At 38.0% G+C, this 21,889-nt stretch overlaps 3 protein-coding genes across 4 annotated transcripts in view; 2 read left to right on the forward strand and 1 right to left on the reverse strand.

The window, feature by feature from the left end:
* Positions 1–21,889, forward strand: part of smpd5 (sphingomyelin phosphodiesterase 5) — a 706,732-nt gene that overhangs the window by 619,558 nt on the left and 65,285 nt on the right. The window lies entirely within an intron of this gene.
* The window catches only part of LOC103908992 (serine/threonine-protein kinase pim-2-like), a 202,995-nt gene that overhangs the window by 104,204 nt on the left and 76,902 nt on the right, over positions 1–21,889 (reverse strand). The window lies entirely within an intron of this gene.
* On the forward strand, positions 491–21,615 carry rbm24b (RNA binding motif protein 24b). 2 transcript variants are annotated; one of them, XR_015510556.1, is made up of 6 exons: positions 550–817; positions 6,418–6,541; positions 8,290–8,344; positions 10,085–10,144; positions 10,236–10,317; positions 19,904–21,615. XR_015510556.1 is itself a non-coding variant. In NM_001328141.1 (5 exons), exons 1-5 carry the CDS (start codon positions 650–652, stop codon positions 20,232–20,234), a joined length of 738 nt encoding a protein of 245 aa, NP_001315070.1. In that variant the 5' UTR covers positions 491–649; the 3' UTR covers positions 20,235–20,349. The 2 variants fall into 2 exon arrangements, 1 of the variants encoding a protein (NP_001315070.1); NM_001328141.1 differs by lacking the exon at positions 10,236–10,317 and having other exon boundaries at positions 491–817; positions 19,904–20,349.

A 21,889-nucleotide genomic window follows, 5' to 3' on the forward strand; every position in this document is an offset into this window, starting at 1 on the left:
CTCACAATATTGTAAAAACATCCGTATATCGAGTATTATTCTTGTTATTTAATAAATTACCTATTCAATTGTATTTTCACCTTCACAGTATTGTAAAAACAGTCATTATACTGAGTATTATTCATATTATTTATAAATTACCCATTAATTGTATTTTATTAACATATACCCCACCCCAAACTCTTAACCCAACCATCACAGTAATGTAAAATATGTATTATTGTAGTACAGTGTCACAAAAATGATGCTCTATTGATGTATTGATGCCAGTGTGATATATATATATATATATATATATATATATATATATATATATATATATATATATATATATATATATATATATATATATATATATATATATATATATATATATATATTCAGGTTGTGGGCGTGGTTATAATGACATGGGTGTGGCATATGGATTGTGGGCTGGATCGTAGGTGGGATAAACGTATTGCGGGCGTGGTTAAGACAGAACGTGGGCGGTGTATATCGTCTGTAGGCGTGGCCTGTGTCCGCGTGCGAGTCTCCAAAACCATATGGCATGTTGTTGAGTTTTGTCGCCCGACACATCAACTCGCTCGTTCACTTTCGCCTTCAAGGAGCAAGGAGTTTATTTTAAGTAGTCTTTTTGAAGTTTTTGAGGATGCACAGCTCTCAGAAGGACACCACATACACCAAGATCTTCGTCGGAGGTCTTCCTTATCACACCACAGACTCCAGCCTCAGGAAATACTTCGAGGTGTTTGGAGAAATCGAGGAGGCAGTGGTTATTACTGACAGGCAGACTGGCAAATCCAGAGGATACGGCTTTGTAAGTCTGTCAACAGCTGAAATAAAAAAAATACTATAGTATTTGCTGTAAAATACTATTGTGTTTTTGAATAATTTCATAGTAAAGTACCTGAATATCAACTAGTTGCTGCGATTTTATAGTTGCTATGGTGAATACATTACTAGCCTATTAGCAGTAAACAAATTAACTAGCCTGTATACGTTATTTTTAACCTTTTATCTTTCTTTCTATACCTTTCAGATCTTGTAAGTCAGTGTGTTTTAAAATGTGTGTAAACTATTTACTGATGTCTGCTGCTATTAAATGACCGGGGGCCAGGCAGGGGCCACTTGTACTTTTAGGGGGCACACTATAACATCTCAAACCACTTCAACAATTATTCGAAGTACATTTTTTCATGCTATTCCCTTCATAAACCAGCTAATTAAATTAACTTAAACTCAAAATAATATTCCATTTTCATTTATAATTAATTTATAGTTGCTATGGGGAATACACTACTAGCTTATTAGCAGTAAACAAATTAACTAACGTTATAGCCTATAGTAATAAAGAAATTACTGGAGACTGGGTGATAAGTTAGTTAGTAGTATAAACCTTTTTTAACTTTCTCTATCTTTGAGATACTGGTGTCTGCTGCTCTTAAATGACATCGGTATTCTCTCTACAGGAGTAGTGAAATGTCACCCCATAGTCTGGGTTAGTTGTAACAAACATATTGAGGTAAAATTGGTTTTATATTCACAAATTAGTTCGGTGACATCTTGTGACATGCTCGCTATATTGTCTAACATGGTACTTTTTGTATTTTAACTTAACTTTACTGCCTTTATTGTCTACTAGTGTGAATTTATCTTTGGCTTCAGCACACACTTACATTAGGTTTCACATCAGTTCTAGACCTGAGTGACTGGTGGGGCCGGACAGGGGCCACTTGTAATTTTAGGGGGCACACTTGAACATGCATAACAAACTACTCAATTATTCAAAGTCATTTTTTTCATGCATCACTCTGCAGTCTTCATAAACGAGCTAAATAAATCACTTAAAATAATCTTCTATGTTTATATTTCTTGACAAGTGATTTTGTATTGTAGTAGGTTAACACATTTTTAACATCCAAGTACATCAAGGCACATTTTTACACCTGTAAACTTTAACAGATCCAGTTGTAGTCAATTTATTTTGCCCTCCCATTAATTTAATACAATGTTTCCCAAGTGATCTATAACAAAACGAGGAGATTTTCATAGTATTTCCTATGAAACAAAACTAATTCTTCTCGAGTCATATTAAGTCTTATTTCTTATAGTTTGTCTTGAATAAAAGCAGTTTTACATTTTTTAAAGAACAATTTTAAGGTCTGTATGATTATTAGCCTCAAGAAATATTTAAATTTTTTGATTGTCTACAAAACAAACCAGTTATACAATAACTTGACTAGTTATTTCAACTTTCCTAGTTAACATAACCTAGTTAATCTGAATACTTCATTTAATCTGAACTCTCTTGCAAAATAACTAGTAAAATATTATGCACTCACTGTCACCATGAGAAAGACAAAAGTAGCTATTAGAAATTAGTTAAACTATTAAGTTTTAAGAATGTGTTGTAAATAAATCATGTGTTGAAGACTCGTGCTTCATGTCACAACTAAAAGCAAAAATAAATAAAGGCAAAACTAAATGAGCTGAATATGACTTACATGAGCGTGACTGAAAACTACATTTAATCAATGTTTTACATCTGTTCTCCGGTACTTGCAGGCTGTTTGTAAATTCAAGACTGCATTTCCTAACGTAAAATGATGTACACTCAAAATCAGATTAATAATAGCCTATGCATAGCCGAGGATGTCCTATATTAAATGTTTTGAAATCGCAATTGGAAACAAAAGTTGAATATTATCAACAGTGGACGTTTTGATAGCTTTTCACAACATGAACATGACTGAAGTTGAATTTTTTTACTACCTGTGTCAATTTGGGGCTTAATTTCTAACAAATGTGGGAAACTGATGTGCGCTGCACCGTCACTGAAAAAAGTCAAGCAAAAGCAAAGAGAGCAAGACACCGAGAGCATGCGAGAGAGGTCTCAGTCATATCTCGACAGTCTGCTACTTGATGGCTAATCTCGTATCTCTGTGGCATTTTAGCTGTGACACAAAAATATGCGTCCAAATTAGAGCAGCTAATTAGAGAATTCTGGCTAAAATTAGACTTTTTTTAATTATTTATTTATTTATTTTTATTTTTTTGCGTAAAATAAAGATCAGGATTTTATCACAATTCTGTAGATGTAAAATAAAGGTTAATATGATTCTGCGATTATTATTGTTTTTTCTCAAACACATGGTAAAACAACAATAAGAATATTAAAGCTGCAAGCAGCGATGAAAGGGACCTCGCACCCGGGCTCACCACCGCACGGTGGTCTCAGGATGACCAAGAACAGCGAACAACATTAATTTAAGCCAATATATATAAAGAACCTGAGAAAATCACAGATTTATGCCAAACTTCCTTCTGTCAGCAGGTGGCGCTATAACTGTGACTCAAGATTGGCATGTAGATGCCTTCAGTAGAGGAATGTTATTAACCATGTGAATTTTCAGGCAGATCGGACATTGTTTGGCTGAGTTATAATAACTTCCTGTTTCGTGGCAAATCGTCGAAGTTTGCGAGGCAGCCACGGACACGCCCCTCTACGAAAACTCTAGATCTTCGCAATTTAACACCACCATGCCTTAGATGAAAAAAGCCAATTTTGGTGTTGATCGGATAAAATCCCTTGGAGGAGTTCGTTAAAATACAACGCCTGGAAATGGCAAAAACACCACTTTTTCGCTGCAGAAAGTCAAAAATATTTGACTTCCTGTTGGGTTTGAGATTCTGCTCCAAGAGACTTTTTTGAAGGTTTTGTTGTGTTTGAGGTGTGTGCCAATTTTCATGTACGTGCGTGATTCGTAGCTCGGGGGCCAGTCTGTCAAATGTGCATAGGTGGCGCTGTCGAGTCATTTTGCCACGCCCACTTCCGAAACCCATAACAAATGTACATTTTTGCGACTTCTGAGGCGTGTGCAAAGTTTCGTGAGTTTTCGGGCATGTTTAGCCCCTCAAAATCGCGATTCATTGGGAGAAGAAGAAAAAGAAGAATAAGAAACAGAGCAATTCCAATAGGGCCTACGCACCATTCCGGTGCTCTGTCCCTAATAATAATAATAATAACAATAGTAATAATAATAATAATAATAATAATAATAATAATAAAAACTGAGCAATTCCAATAGGGCCTACGCACCATTCCGGTGCTCTGTCCCTAATAATAATAATAATAACAATAGTAATACTAATAATAATAATAATAATAAAAAACTGAGCAATTTCAATAGGACCTACGCACCATTCCGGTACTCGGTCCCTAATAATAATAATAATATTAACAATAATAATAAAAATAATAATAATAAAAAACGAAGCAATTCCAATAGGGCCTACGCACCATTCCGGTGCTCTGTCCCTAATAATAATAATAATAACAATAGTAATAATAATAATAATAATAATAAAAACTGAGCAATTCCAATAGGGCCTACGCACCATTCCGGTGCTCTGTCCCTAATAATAATAATAATAACAATAGTAATAATAATAATAATAATAATAAAAAACTGAGCAATTTCAATAGGACCTACGCACCATTCCGGTACTCGGTCCCTAATAATAATAATAATATTAACAATAATAATAAAAATAATAATAATAAAAAACGAAGCAATTCCAATAGGGCCTACGCACCATTCCGGTACTCGGTCCCTAATAATAATAATAATAACAATAATAATAATAATAATAAAAAACTGAGCAATTTCAATAGGACCTACGCACCCTACGTTTTGGTGCTCGGCCCCTAATTATGTGTAGGTCTACTGGTTTCTATAAATATTCTACTTATAATAATTCTGATGTTGAATTATGTTTCAGATATAGGCCTATGCTTGCAATCTGTCACTGACAACATTATTAGACCATTTAATTGACGGGTAAAATCAACATTATACAGGCTAGAGTAGTTATACTGACACTGTAAACATTTATTTTCATGCACAACTGTGTGTTCGCTATGAAAGAAAAAACATATCAAATGCTTGCCGCAATCATAACTCTAAAACGCGATATGATTATTTAAATGATGTGCATGCTTTCAGTTTCATTTTCACTGCTAAGTGCTGTTCATACTTCACGCGCGGCTCCCAAATGATCACTCTGTGCCACAAACTGAATATTATTTACAACTTTATTACCTGCTACTCACAGCCTATGCCGGTTCTGTTCACTAAAGTAGACGCGCGCACGTCTATCATTTAGTAGGGCGCGCGCCCTCTATGTGGTAACAGCTCACGGTCAGCAGCTCACATCACGTGTGATTTTCCGGCCGCGAAAACAGCATTATATGAATACAAAAATGACATTTTAAGGTGAATTATACCTTATAAATACTGTATGTGACTCATTCAACATCATTTGGAGGTGTCCATGTCACTGAGCAATGTATGTGAAAGAATGAAAAGACTCGTACAGCCGCCTTTTCCTCTCTCCTGAACTTGAAAATATGATTGTAGAATCGTAGAAATGCTGGATTAGGATCGTCTAGGGGTCAAATCGAGATCGCGATCCTTTTAATGATTAATTGTGCAGCTCTAGTCCAAATTTAGGGGGTGGCCAGAGGGGGGCCTAGCTTGTTGACACGAGGGCAGCTGCTTGGGCAAAAAAGTGCTACATCATTGCACTAAGTAGACAATACAATAAATAAAACAAACAAAACAGTTAAGAACAAACAATTAAGAACATACATTGTGTACAGAATAAGACTGCATATAAATATAAAATATAGAAAGCACAGCACATAGTCAGGTGCTAATGTAGTAATGTTATGCCATTAGCACTATTTAATTGACTGTGAATAATGCTGTACTCTGATAGTCATTGGCTCCTTATATAATCTCACGGTCGTGAATTTGCAAAGAATATTGTTGTGAAATAATTGTTAAAGAGAAAGTCTAAACGTGGGAATAAAAAACTAACTGTACCTCAATAGGTAAAGCTGATGTTATATTTGCACATTCAGACTTTCTCCTTTATACTGTAATTTTAGAAAAGTATCATTTGCAACTTTTCACAGCTTATAAATAATATCTTCTGGAGAAATTTTTATTTTGGCTAGAATAAAAGCAGTTTATTAGCTACCTAATATTATTAGCAATATTAGTTTTGGATTGTCTCCAGAACAAACCACTGTTATACAATGACTTGCCTAATTACCCTAACTTTACCCTAATTACCCTAGTTAAGCCTTTACATGTCACTTTAAGCTGAACACTAGTGTCTTGAAGAATATCTAGTCTAATATTATTTACTGTCATCATGAGAGAGAGAAAATAAATCAGTTATTAGAAATTAGTTAACACTATTATGATTAGAAATGTGTTGAAGAAATCTGCTCTCCTTTAAACAGAAATTGGGGGTAAAAATATACCGCAGGGCTAATAATTCTGATGTTAACTGTATATAAGAGCATGACTAAATCATTTTATCTTTATGTTTTTTTCTGGTGTTCAGGTGACGATGGCTGATCGGTCTGCAGCAGAAAGAGCCTGTAAGGACCCGAATCCTATAATAGATGGCAGAAAAGCCAACGTAAACCTGGCATATTTGGGGGCAAAACCACGGATCCTGCAGCCAGGTAAATAACGTCAAAATAAGACAAATCCTTGAGAGTTTTTTTATTGTAAGGGTGGCACAGAGGCTCAGTGGTTGGCACTGTTGCCTCACAGTAAAAAGGTCCCTGATTTGAGTCCTGGCTTTGCCAGTTGGCGTTTCTGTGTGGAGTTTGCATGTTCTCCCTGTGTTGGCGTGGGTTTCCTCCGGGTGCTCCGGTTTCCCCCACAGTTCCAACACATGCGCTATAGAGGAGTTGATCAACTGAATTGGTCATAATGCTGATTCATGTTTGGAGGAGTACATTATTCTCAACATGGATTTCATTTATTCATTCATTTTCTTGTCGGCTTAATCCCTTTATTAATCCGGGGTCACCACAGCGGAATGAACCGCCAACTTATCCAGCAAGTCTTTACGCAGCGGATGCTCCTCCAGCCGCAACCCATCCCTGGGAAAAATCTACACACACACTACAGACAATTTAGCTTACCCAATTCACCTGTACCGCATGTCTTTGGACTGTGGGGGAAACATGAGCACCCGGAGGAAACCCACGCGAACGCAGGGAGAACATGCAAACTCCACACAGAAATGCCAACTGAGCCGAGGCTCGAACCAGCGACCCATCGACCTTCTTGCTGTGGGGCGACAGCACTACCTACTGCGCCACTGCTTCGCCCAACATGGATTTTTAAATGGTAAATCCTTGAGAATTGACAGGGTGAATATAGTAGTACATGCAAATGTTTAACACCAGGATTATTTATGATATGCAATATATAAAAATACATGCACTCTTGAAAGTTTAGCAATGACAAAATTCAACAACAAGCTTTAGGCCCAATCCCAATTCTACCCCTTAGTCCTTCCCCTTACCCCTACCCTTCGTTTTGCTCGTGCATGCCAAGGGGTAAGGCTGTCCCAATTCTCTTTAGCCTGAAGGCGAAGGGCTAAGGGGAAGGGGTGAATAGCCCTTCTAGTGAATATTTTTTAGGATCACACTCAAAACCAAGGGGTAAGAAAATTTCCCAGAATACACCAGCCACAAAGGAAGTATTGATGAACCCGGAAGTCAGGAGATCCACAAATTAGTATTTGTTTGTCATCATTACGAATTTTTACGACAAACAAACACATGTTTATATATATTCATAACCGCGTTCGTATTTTACCCTCATGGTTTTTTTAAAAAACGCAAAAAAAAAAAAAATGCTAAATTTTGTGATGTATAATCCCTAATCATAACTCCTGTACAGCAGCTCCACAACATTCTGACACTGGATGACACTGGAATACCCTGTCAGTAAAGTCCAGTGTCTGTGAATTGAACAGTGTCTGCTATAATGTTAATGCTGTTTTCGTGTGTTTATACAGATGAATATGGCCACCGTGTTAAAAACACAGTGGAGTTATGATCTTATTGCCACATTAGATCATTATGATAACATAATATAAGCCTTCAGTGATTTCCTGAAGATTAATACCAAAAAATAACACAACTGCAATAACTCCAGCAGTCGCCATCATCTGATCTCATATGAAGCAAGAGATGGTGAGGACATATGATGAGGTGTGCATCTGCTGTAGTGCTGGCCCAATTCTTAAGGGTCAATTTTGAAGCCCTTCCCCTTCATCCGCGGTTGTAAGGGTACAAAAATAGAATTGGGATTGGGCCTTAGTTAATGTGCCAATTATGGTCATTGCATGGGATTTTCTTTTATAATATTAAAATGAAATATAATATAAAATGAGCTCGTCTTTTTCCTTCAGGATTTTCTTTTGGAGTTCCTCAGATACACCCTACGTTTCTTCAGCGGCCTTATGGGTGAGTTTGACAGCTACTGATGACTTTAGTGTTTAGTTTCCTTAATTTTCGTTTACTTTCTCTTATTTAAAACATATTATTTCAAATTTCTGTCATCTAATTTTTACCATTTTCGTTTTGAAAAGGTGATTATTTTTGTCTTTAATGCTTTCATGTGTCAGACTAAATGTGTTTTAAGCTGTGTTTTGATATGTTAACAAAAACTAAATCTATAGTTTTTAGTAAAGGAGCAAAATTTGCAAATACTTTAAGACTTTATCAGTGTTTTTTTTTACAATTACTCTTGAAGACATGTAAAATATATCTCATGATCAGTGAGCAAGTATTTATTCTTTGGTTTCATTTAAACGTACTGCAAAAATCATATACTGTACATTTAGAGTTTTTTGCCATCTAAAATGACTGATTCTGTGGTGGTTTTTCTCAAAAATTGCAGTAATATTTGCAAAATTTGTTGCATACATTTGCACATAATATACACAGACAACAATATTGTAAAATTAAATAACTTTTTAGATCTCATGAACCATTGGGATTTGTATTTTTATATGTAGAGAAACGTACTGTCAAAAGTATTTTATTTTGATTGATTTATTTTTACAGACAGTTTTTTGTTTATAAAAAAGTATTTAATTAAGATTTATTATTAATTTATTATTATTAGTAATAATTTATTAACAATTTATATGAAGTAACATTTATGGTAACACTTTAAAATAATGCTCCATAAGTTAATGTTTTCCCAGAGATGGGTTGCGGCTGGGAGGGCATCCTCTGCGTAAAAACATGCTGGATAAGTTGGCGGTTCATTCCGCTGTGGCCACCCCGGATTAATAAAGGGACTAAACCAAAAAGAAAATAAATTTAGTTAATGTTATATATATTAGATATATTAGACATAATCCGTTGCATAATAATATCATCATTGTATTCATTTTTTTGGTAAAATCTTTATTTACGTTACATATGTGAGCATGGGTCACGAGTTAACACGACTCCTAAGACACAGGTACACATGAGTCTACAACTAAGAAAAAACATGGTTTGCGCAACTGATGAAGCATCGTTTAGTCATTGAGAGCTATTCTATCAGCGGGAGAGTTTGTAGAAACACGTTAACGCGAGTACAGGTAACTAAACAACATGTAAACATGTTAACATCGATGGAAACATGTCAACACGGGTCCACAACCACAGCAAAGCATGTTTTGATTGACTGTGTAATTCTGAGTAGCTCAGTTAGATAAGTTGATTGATGCGTGAGCTGAGCCTTTTCACTACACGGGTTCAAATCCTGTTGAAGGCGTAAATTCTAATTATTTTTTAGATTTATTTTGGTTATGTACTGTTCTGCTACACAGATATTAAAATCAATAATGCACACAATGACACTGACACCAAGTAATAAGAATCTTTATTTGGTATGGACATGTTTTGTTGCTGTTAAAAAGTGACGAATCTGCCAATCTGCAAACGTGAATAGCTTACATCTGGAAAGGGACACTAGTTAACACGGTCACCAGTTAAACCGTAACACCGGAACAAATTGCTCCGGGACTGAGTTTGGCCCACGGGCCACTAATTTATTAGCCCTGCCATAAAATAACTTAATAAAAAAAGCTGCATGCATGTTATATAGTCAAGTAGAAAGGAATTATCATATCATATATCACCTTTGTTACAAAATATCCCATTGTCATTAGTGTGTATTTCTGTCTCATATTGTTCTTCTTGTTGCAGAGACAGCGAGGATGATCATTCTCCATTACTGTATCCTCCTCCTTTCCGCCAGGTCATGAGGTGTGTGTTTGCGTGTGTGTGTGTTTCTTTCCTGTACACTCTTCATCTGTGTATTCCTGTCAATGTAACGTGTCTCTCTCTGATCTGACAGGCTTTGGGTTAACATTACCTAAGAGAGGTCAACCAGTCAGAAATCAAAAGTAGACTCAGACACGTACTCTCTCAAAGACACGGTGATTAGTTTGCATGGACGTTGGTGTTTTGTTTTGTTTTTTTGGTTGGAGAGTAGCTCTTGTGTGCGTTTGGACCTGTCTGAAGTGCTTTTCCTAGCTAAACCGTGTGCTTTTTATTTGAATAGGAGTGGGTGTATGGTAGGACGTGGGGTTGGTGGGTGCTGGAAACGTCTCGTTCTCCATTTGATGATTGTGCACAGCTTGATTTGTACTGTTTTGTTAGTCTTTTGAACAGGGGTTTCAGTGTTTTTGGTGTTGAAGGGCGCCAACCAAACAACTCACAGCTTGCATGTTGCAGTGGATCTCATGTGTTCTTTGGTTTTTACTAATGAATCCTTTGTATTTTTCTCATTGTTGTAAAATTTGCAGGTATTTCGGCGACAATTCTGTATGTTAAAAGACACCTAGTTTACCCCTTTTTTAAGATTTAATATTGATATTATGGTTCTTCTGAGTGTGCCAGTTTAGGTTCAGTTCAACACACAGATTTGTTTATTATAATGTGTTAAACAGTGTTATTTTATTTATTTATTTATTTATTTTGAGGGGGGGAGGGTACACAGCTCGCTGTTTTAGGGGTGTGTTGAAATTAAATAAAATTAGTTTCAAATTCCCGCCCAACATAACAAGGGGGTGGAGCCAAGAGCTCCCCCGCTCTGTGTTTGGCAACAGACAGGCAGACAGAGAGGATCAGCATTCAGCTGTACATGCACGACCCGGACACAGACCAAGCAGAGAGTACACAATCATTTGTGTCTGTATAGTTTTACAGCCAACTGTGTGCTAGTTTAAAGTGCCGAGCTTGTACACAGAGACTAATAACCACACACACTGAATTAAAGGGCCATGTAACCCCCTCGTTTCAGCAGGGTGTTTTCACACCTCTACTTTGGAAAAAGTCAGAAAAGTGGGCGTGTCCAGCTCTGTTTAGGGGGGAGTGTCGGAGGAACTAAAGTGGGATGGTGTGGGAGTGTCTATTTGGGCACGCGCGAGTTTCAGAGTCAAAATAAACACAGGATAAAGTGATGGTGTTTAACCTACATGGACATCTGTAGTCGAATTATTTGCCAAATTATTAAATGTTGGACTTTAACTGCAGTTTGGCTCTTTCATTCAGGGAATTCATTCATGCCCCTCGCGACAAACGAGATATTTGATTCGAGGAGCTGCTCTAAGCGTGTATTTTTCATGCAATGTTTGATACCGCACGGCGAATGAGAGAAAAAAAAACTCTGCATTTCCCGGAAACTTAGATGCACACGGCAGGTAGCGTCAGAAAGCCGCGTGTGTTATTCTGGTCACAAAATGCAGTGAAAATCCTACACGAGGTTAAAGTTTGGTTGTGGTGCTAACATGTTTACACTCAGTGCAATAGTTAACTTAGTTCGATACGAACAAACTGAATAAACAACCAGGGCACTGGTCGCTCACTTACCAAATCTGTAGAGACAGGACAATCACCAGCAACTAGAGCCACGTCTTTATTAAGAGGAGACTACAAGCGAATCCAGATCTCAGCGTTTGCAGATGAGAACAGCTCTCAGGTAAACAATAATCCTCCTTAGACACGTAAGTTATTGTTGTCGAGCGTCGCGTACACTGTTAATCCACACGTGACTCCAGCTGAGCTCTCACAGAGAGAAAATGAAAACAAAACTGAACTGCAGCAAACTATAAAAGCAACACTTCACGCTTGTTTTGCCAACACAACGTGGCGTCTCTGTCGTCTAAACACTGTGACAGTAATGAATATTAATGAAGTTGCACAATAGAGCGCGCTGATTGGTTTAAACCAAGCTTTACTCATGCATTAATGCAGCACACTGTAAGACGTAATAAGACTCACTCTGGCACAGACGTCCAGTCTGTACGCTGGAATACACGCTATTATATCATGGCCGTGACGCAGCTTCAAAAATTCGTTTCAAACTGGAAGTACGAATTTACTTGAAATAACACAAAAACAACCAATTTACACTTTTTAGTGAAATATAGGTGTCCTAATAGTGTTTTTAGCTGTGTGGGACACATATACGACTGTCAACAGCTCAACACATGTGTTTTGGTGTTTCGTGACCCTTTAACTTCGATTGAGGCACTGGATGCGCCGCTCAGAGCCTCGACACTGCACACCAGACACGCACATTCGCTTGTTCTTTAAAATGAAACTATTCAGATGGCGCTCTGTGGCGCAACAGAAATATGAACAGTGTCCCGAATCATGGCTGGGCGCCGCAGACAGCTGCCGACTTGAAACGCCGTTGTGTGTACCCTGATAGAAACCTATGCTTAGAATTCTAAAATGCATGGTGCTGTGCATCGCCAAACGGCGCTTCTGGTGTGCGACCTGCAGGCAAGTTCGTTATATTATTTCCAATGGTGCGACACTCACGGGAGGCAGCGCGCTCGCACTTTCCAGCTGCACCTAGTTAAGATCACAGGGAGCTTCTGTGACCGCGAAAAATGCAAATAGCCGACCCTGTCTACTTCTTTCCACAACATCGACGAACATTATTACAGTTACAAACAACAATTCTGCTTAGAGCAATCATGTGGTGAATGTTGATCTTGTGTTGAGCCCGATGAGCCTTACATCTAAAAACAAAGGTGTTCCTTGGGATATCGCTTTGACTCACATGCTGAAAATGACAGATGTGAAACAACAAACTGAGCATATGGTGACACACGCCTGTCAATCAATATTGGTAGGCGGGGGGATCGCACTCCTACCTCAAGTTGCAGTCGATCTAAAAACCGTTCCAATTGGTCCACCGTTTTATGTTGTTAAATTGAAAAAAGGTGTGTTTATATCAGCCCAATATGACGGTCTGTACACTATATCTACACATGTCTGTCCAAACAGCTTGAAAAGTAGATTTTTCACTAAAGGTGCTCTTTAAGTCTTAGAAGGGACTTTTAATAGAGTGTAAAATGCTTATTGATCCGCTAACAAGCATAATAATACACCTCAAACACAAATATTGGGCAAATTAATCATTCTGTTATTATTGAATTGCACTATGCATTGCAGTTATGCTGTCAGTAATTGGCCTACACATTTCATACAAGCTTTGCATTACAGTTGCGTCATACATGGCACAATTACCTTACACATACATGTACGGTAGTATTGGATTGCATATATTTATGCATTTAAGCAATGCATTGTATATCTTTACACATTGACGCATTGCCTTTCATGTCATTACTAACTAAAGCGCTGCTTTACATACCATTACATGTTATATATGGCGATGTAAATTCAGCAGTTGCGTCATGCATTGCAAACAAACATTGCACTACATTGTCATTACACAATAAAGCATTGTATATCTTTATGAATTAAACAATTTCATCATACAATCATTACACAATAAAGCAATGCATTGCATATGGCAATGCAAATTCAACAGTTGGATAATGCATTGCATTGGGAATTCAAACAAACATTGCATCACGCTCTAAAGCATAAAGCATTATGCCCTGGATTATTTTATTTGGCACTATAAATATTACTTTATTTCGCATTGCACCAATGCATTGAAGCTCATTTTATTCACCATTTCATTATGCATTGGGTTGGTAATACATTTCAGAATGCATATAATATTATATAATGCATATAATACACATCAACGTGTGACAGCAGAAAGATTTCGATCATGCGCTGATGTAAACAATATTCTTGACTGTGATAAAACTGTATTTTATCTTTTTCTAGGAAGATTCAGCGAACTCCTACTAATACCTCAGTGGGCTGAAAAATATGGATTGATTCGCTAACAAGCATAATAATACATCTCAAACACAAATATTGGGAAAAACGGAGCATTACAATTAAATTCATTTGTCAGTGCGTTGCATTATGCTGCTAATAACTGCACTATACACACTGCATACAAGCATTCTACTATGTGACCCATTACAAATTGTGCTGTGCATTGCATCATATTCAAACATGCATTGCATATCATTATGCATTAAAGCATTGCATTACATATCATCACACATTACACTCTGTTACATATAGTATTATGCACTGAATTATTTCATTTCGCACTACACTACGCATTGCACAAATGCATTGAAGCATTATTGTATTCAGCATTGCATTATGCATTGCTATAGTTATACACATAATACATGTCAGTATACGTATAATAATACATAATACATACAGTTGAAATCAGAATATTAGCCCCCCTGTATATTTTCTTCCCTAATTTCTTTTTAACAGAGATTTTTTTTCAACACATTTCTGCACATAATAGTTTTAATAACTCCTTTCTAATGACTGATTTATTTTCTCTTTGCCATGATGACAGTAAATAATATTAAACTAGATATTCTCCAAGACACTTCTATACAGCTTTAAGTGACACTTAAAGGCTTCACTAGGGTAATTAGGGTAAAGTTAGGGTAATTAGGCAAGTCATTGTATAACAGTGGTTTGTTCTGGAAATCCAAAACTAATATTGCTTAAAGGGGCGAATAATTTTGACCTTAAAATGAGTTTGAGAACAACTAGGAACTGCTTTTATTCTAGCTGAAATAAACCAAATAAGAAAAAAATATTATAGGAAATACTGTGAACAATTCCTGAATCTGTTCAACATCATTTGGGGAATACCTGAAATAGAAAAAAATGTCACAGCAGGGTGAATAATTTTGACTGTATATACATGTAATACATATCAACATGTGATAGTTGAAAGTGTTTGATCATGCTCTGATCAGCAGTATTTATCTACATCTTTCTATTGACTGATCTGATAGACGGTTACTTCTGTCCTTCTAGGAAGATTCAGTGAACTCCTACTAATCCCTCAGTGGACTGAACTAATAGAACAGCTGCAGTGCTGAAACACAGCGGCATTCAGAGCCTTCAGGAGACGACAGGTGTTCAGAGACACCGGAGATCAGCCCACTGTTTCTGGGATTTGCAAAGTTCCTTAAATTAGCCCTGAACTCTGGCAAGCCCCAAATGTTCAGGACATGATGAAGGAAAATATGTTGCCGTCGCAGCTTAGTAACTCTGGGGTATTTTTAACAATGACAAGCTCAGGGTTAGACTGCCTTTTAGCCCAAGTTCATATTTATATATGCAGTGTTAATTCTCATCTGGGCTGTATTTCTGCACTGAAGTAGGGCTTGGTAGGATCTCTAAAATACGTTATGAAAATCAGTTATAGTAGTTATGGAAAGTTATTTAGACCACAGAACTTTTAAAAAAATGTTTTTTTTAATTGGCAAGTTTTTTTGCAAAATCTAAATTCAGATTAAGAACAGAAATGTGAATTCCAAGACAAAGAATTTGAGGAAAAATGTCAGAATTGCAGGTAGGGATGTAACGATTAACCTGACTCATGATGCAATCCGATTCACGATATTAATCTCATCATCTAATCACAACAGATGTCACAGTATAGTTGAACATCGCTCAACATCGAGAAATTCTGCGCTCGCTGATGTAACGTTAACTTACATTATGCTCATTATCCTCGGCCCGTTCTTGATTGTGATTTTGTAAAATGTCTAATAAACACAGCGAAAATGGACCTCAATAATATGGAGTCAGAAAAGACTCAAAAGTAATTCATGCAAAAGATACGATGTACACATGCGTAGCCAAATTCACATGCATAAAATCAAATTCACGTGCGTAAAATATTTATTTATATTCACACAAAAAATTCACGTGCACAAAATAAAAATACATTTTCATGAAATGCGTTTCACAAATGCAAAACACCATTTGCAAATGTATAAGAGTGTACAAAGAGTTTTGAATGTTTAAAACTTGCGAGTTCATCCTGAATGAGAATGTGCAAATCCTCTTTCACGTATGACTCCCCCTGGATACGTGTGTGTGTGTGTATTTTTGAGACTCTCCTGGCAGAGTCAGGGTAACTCGTACCTTTCAGCCAATCAGATGAGAACTGTAGTCGATGACACCCACTCTGTGCTCCATTTGCGCAGACTGTTCCTCTCCAGCATGGCGTACGAAGAAAGTCGCAGTCGCACTTTTTTTACATTGATTTATTTATTTGACCTTAGCCTCACTCTTTTTATCCATTATTTTGCAGCAGCTCAGCTCTTCTTATTTATTGTCTCGCAGCCCGATGAGCAAAATGTAGCCTGCAGGATGATGATGTGGATTAAGTATCATTCTGGCCACACAATCGTAAAATTAAACCCTAAAGTTAAACCTTAATTAAACGCCAACTGACCCAGCCGGCCCTCGAACCAGCGACCTTCTTGCTGTGAGGTCACAATTCTGAGAAAAGTGTCTGAATTGTAAGACATGAACTCATGAGAAAAAAGACATAATTGTGAGATCAAAAGATGCAATGTGCTTATAAATGTATTGAATAGTTGAAATCAACTCAACTCAACTCCATTGAGTGTGTGCTTTGCAGTGAACATTCAGATCAGATGTGTGTGTGTGTGTGTGTGTGTGTGTGCGTGTGTGTGACTTCAGAAGTGGGTTAAAGTGTTGTGCATGTGTGTTTCTGCTTTTACGAGGGCAGAAATAGCCGTAGTGCAGGCTGTTCTGTCACTCCCGCAGACTGACAGCGAGGACTGGGGACACTTTTAACTCCAGCACCTGTTGTTTGTGCACGTTTGTTCAAAACTCCCATTAAATCTGCCCGGCAACACCGATCTCAGAGTCTCAAAGGGGGAATTTTCCTGCAGTTGGTGCTGCTTGTGGATCACAAACTTTCTTGGGATTAAAAACATATTGAGTGATGATTGTGTCCGATTTCACGTTGGAAATTTTTGCCTTTAGAGCAAGAGTTGTCAGTATAATGGTGTTAAATGATTGACAGATGAATAAAGTTTCTCTTTCTTTCTTTTGTAAATAAAGAAATGTAAATAGAGGGAGACGAACAAAAAAAACAAACAGAGTGAATCGTCTAAATGACTAAAGTAAATGCATGAGTATGTGTGGGAGAGCGTATGAGTGTTTCCCATCAGTGGGTTGCGGCTGAAATGACATCCGCCACATAAAATGAATGCCAGAGTAATTGGTGGTTCGTTACGCTGTGAAGGACCATCATAAATCAGGGACTAAGCCAGTACTAAGATAGTAAGTGAGGGAGTGACTTTTGTATGATTTGCATTGTTATGCCTACAATGAGCTGCATCAATTCTTTGCGTTAATTCTTTGGAAATGGACTTTCATAGATTTTAGAGGAACCACAGAGTGTTGAGTTCTGAAACTCGCAGGATGTTTTACAGTATTGTGACCTTTTAGATGTCAAAAGATCAATTTTGCTCCCTTTCAATAATCCTCCTCATCAGTGAGTTAAAGTTGCCATGAGACAGAAGTTAAGATTGTCCTTTTTACTCTATCATGATGTACATCAACATAAACATGAGAAAAAAAGTATGGCAGGGCATGATTTTGTATTTAAGAACCATATGGATTGTTAGAAGATGTGTGTTTTGGGTGAAGAATGACGAATGGATAAAGGCAGAGCAGAAACGAGATACGCCCTGACATCCCGCTCTAAAGGACTGATAGACCCACCCCAAAGGACAGATAGTCCCACCCTAAAACACTGATAGCTCCACCCTAAAGGACTGATAGCTCCACCCTAAAGGACTCATAGCTCTGCCCTAAAGGACTGATTGCTCCACCCTAAAAGACTAATAACTCCACCCTCAAGCACTGATTGCTCCACCCTAAAGGACTAATAGCTCCACCCTAAAGCACTGATTGCTCCACCCTAAAGGACTAATAGCTCCACCCTAAAGCACTGATAGCTCCGCCCGAAAGAACTAATAGCTCCGCCCTAAAATACTGATTGCTCCACCATAAAGGACTAATAGCTCCACCCTAAAAGACTGATAACTCCACCCTAAAGGGCTGATAGCTCTGCCCTAAAAGACTGATAGCTCCTCCCTAAAGGGCTGATTGTTCCGCCCTAAAAGACTGGTAGCTCCGCCCTAAATGACTAATAGCCCCACCCCAAAAACCTGATAGCTCCACCCTAAAAGACTGAAAGACATGCCAAGAGACTGATATCCCCACCCTTAACAATGACTGACAGCCCCACCCTATACAATGACTGACAGCCCCACCCTAAAGGACTGATAGCTCCTCCCTAAAGAACTAATAGCTCCTCTCTAAAGGACTGATAGTCCCACCCCTAAAAGACTAGTTGCTCCGCCCTTAATAACTAATAGCTCCACCCTAAAGGACTGATAACCCTGCCCTAAAAGACTGATAGCTCCTCCCTAAAAGACTGATAGCTCCTCCCTAAAGGGCTGATAGCTCCTCCCTAAAGGGCTGATAGCTCCTCCCTAAAGGGCTGATAGCTCCTTCCTAAAGGACTGAGAGTCCTGCCCTAAAGGACTGATAGCTCCTCCCTAAAGGACTGATAGCTCCTCCCTAAAGGACTGATAGCTCCTCCCTAAAGGACTGATAGCTCTTCCCTAAAGGGCTGATAGCTCCTCCCTAAAGGACTGATAGCTCCTCCCTAAAGGACTGATAGCTCCTCCCTAAAGGGCTGATAGCTCCTCCCTAAAGGGCTGAGAGTCCTGACCTAAAAGACTGATAGCTCCTCCCTAAAGGACTGATAGCTCTTCCCTAAAGGACTGATAGCTCTTCCCTAAAGGGCTGATAGCTCCTCCCTAAAGGACTGATAGCTCCTCCCTAAAGGACTGATAGCTCCTCCCTAAAGGGCTGATAGCTCCTCCCTAAAGGGCTGAGAGTCCTGACCTAAAAGACTGATAGCTCCTCCCTAAAGGACTGATAGCTCTTCCCTAAAGGACTGATAGCTCCTCCCTAAAGGACTGATAGCTCCTCCCTAAAGGGCTGATAGCTCCTCCCTAAAGGGCTGAGAGTCCTGACCTAAAAGACTGATAGCTCCTCCCTAAAGGGCTGATAGCTCCTCCCTAAAGGACTGATAGCTCCTCCCTAAAGGACTGATAGCTCCTCCCTAAAGGGCTGATAGCTCCTCCCTAAAGGGCTGAGAGTCCTGACCTAAAAGACTGATAGCTCCTCCCTAAAGGACTGATAGCTCTTCCCTAAAGGGCTGATAGCTCCTCCCTAAAGGACTGATAGCTCCTCCCTAAAGGACTGATAGCTCTTCCCTAAAGGACTGATAGCTCCTCCCTAAAGGACTGATAGCTCTTCCCTAAAGGACTGATAGCTCCTCCCTAAAGGACTGATAGCTCCTCCCTAAAGGACTGATAGCGCCTCCCTAAAGGACTGATAGCTCTTCCCTAAAGGGCTGATAGCTCCTCCCTAAAGGACTGATAGCTCCTCCCTAAAGGACTGATAGCTCCTCCCTAAAGGACTGATAGCTCCTCCCTAAAGGACTGATAGCTCCTTCCTAAAGGACTGAGAGTCCTGACCTAAAGGACTAATAGACCCACCCCTAAAAGTCCTAAAAGAACACTACTGTATGGATCTAAACGTTCTCTTTGTCTTTTTATATTCGATGGCGCCTGTAACGCTGCATCATCAGCGCTGTGTTTCCAGCATGTGGTTCAGTGTGGATCTGCATAACCTGCTGATCTCCCGCAGTGTGTGTGTGTGTGTGTGTGTTTAACGTCTGCTCTCTGTGTCTCTCAGGATCCCTGCTCATTATGTGTACCCGCAGGCGTTTGTTCAGCCCAGTGTGGTGATTCCTCACGTTCAGGCGTCCTCCAGCTCTCCCGCAGCCGCTGCGACTCCGTATCTGGACTACAGCAGCGCGGCGTATGCGCAGTACACCACTGCCGCAGCAGCAGCCGCAGCGTATGAGCAGTATCCGTACGCCGCTTCGCCCGCCGCCACCGCAGGCTACGTCACCACCGCCGGCACCGGCTACGGCTACATGCAGCAGCCACTTGCATCTCCAGCGCCCGCAGCCACCGCCGCCACATTCGGCCAATACCAGACGCAGACAGAGCGCATGCAGTGAGAGACGCAGAGACTCATCTTCATCTTTTATGTGTAGTATTTAATATTTATTGCAGAAGGGAACTCAAGCATAATGCATCGATGTGGAGAATATTACGGGGAAAACCTTTTAGAGTGTTGATTCTGTCATTGCAACATCAAATTTGACTTATTTAGAGTATTCATGCTGTGAAATGCTCAAAATCTGGGTCATGTTTGGATTTAGAGATGAAATACTGCAATAACAGCAGTGCGCAAGAATAATAATGATAATGCTTTACATAATTTGCATTGATCATAGTAAAAGTATTCAATATTTATTACAGAAACAAAAGCTAAAGCTTATCAAACAGGATGCATCGTGTAGAAATCATCAGGAAAGACCTTTAAAGTGTTATTTATTTTCATTGACACGTAAAATTAGATTTGTTTTTAGTGTTGATAATTTATGCTGTGAAAAGGTTAATGGCAAAATAAATTTACAGCATGATGTATAACAATAAATGACGTTATAATAAGGTTTTCTATGTTATTAGCATTAATAATAATGATAGTATTCGATGTGTATTGCAGAAAGGAAATCAAACTTGATGCATCATTTGGAAAATATCGGGAAAGACCTTTATAGTGTTGTTTTTGTCATCGCAACAAATTTAGATTTTGGCAAAATAATACATGCATAAAAAAATGTAATTATACATTTTCGATGCAATTAGCATTAAAAGTAATAATAATGATAATAAAAATATGATATGTATTGCAGAAAGGAAATTAATCAGCATACATCATTTAGAAAACATCAGGAAAGACCTTTACAGTGTGATATTTTTCCATTGCAACGTAAAATTAGATTTGATTTTAGTGTTGATAATTTATGCTGTGAAAAGGTTAATGGCAAAATGAATTCACAGCATGATGTATAACAATAAATGAAGTTATAATAAGGTTTTCTATGTTATTAACATTAATAATGATCATATTATTTAATATGAAGCGAACAAATAAAATCAGACATGTGGCATTATTTGGAAAATATTAGTAAATATCTTTTATAGTGTCGTTTCTGTCATAACAACGTAGAACTTTGATAATTTATGTTGTGAACAGGTGGAAATCTGTATCATGTTTGGATTTAGAGGCACAATAATGCATTAACAGCAGTGCGCATGGATAATAAATCAGGAAAGGATTTTATAGTGTTATTTATTTTCATTGGCACATAAAATTAGATGTTGATTATTTATGCTGTGAACAGATAAATGGCAAAACAATAAATTCACAGTAGGATGCATAAAAATAAATGAAGTAATGATATGTTTTCTATGTTATTAGCATTCATAATAATGAAAGTATTCGATGTGTATTGCAGAAAGGAAATCAAACTTGATGCATCATTTGGAAAATATCGGGAAAGACCTTTATAGTGTTGTTTTTGTCATCGCAACAAATTTAGAATTTGGCAAAATAATACATGCATGAAAAAATTAGTGACATGATACATTTTCGATGCAATTAGTTTCAAAAATAATAATGATCATAATAATCATAGTATTTGATATGCATTGCAGAAATAAATTAAACAGGATACATCATTTAGAAAAGACCTTGCCAAATGACCTTAATAGTGTTGTTTTATCATTGCAACAAATTTAGAATTTAGCCAAATAATACATACAA

The sequence above is a fragment of the Danio rerio genome, chromosome 16, assembly GCF_052040795.2.
Source record: "Danio rerio strain M-AB ecotype USA chromosome 16, GRCz13ab, whole genome shotgun sequence".
Classification (NCBI taxonomy): domain Eukaryota; kingdom Metazoa; phylum Chordata; class Actinopteri; order Cypriniformes; family Danionidae; genus Danio; species Danio rerio.

Coding starts and splice junctions, on each gene's coding strand:
- rbm24b (NM_001328141.1), top strand. CDS start 650: ATGCACAGCTCTCAGAAGGACACCACATACACCAAGATCTTCGTCGGA. Junction 818..6,417: donor AATCCAGAGGATACGGCTTT/GTAAGTCTGTCA, acceptor TCTGGTGTTCAG/GTGACGATGGCTGATCGGTC. Junction 6,542..8,289: donor ACCACGGATCCTGCAGCCAG/GTAAATAACGTC, acceptor TTTTTCCTTCAG/GATTTTCTTTTGGAGTTCCT.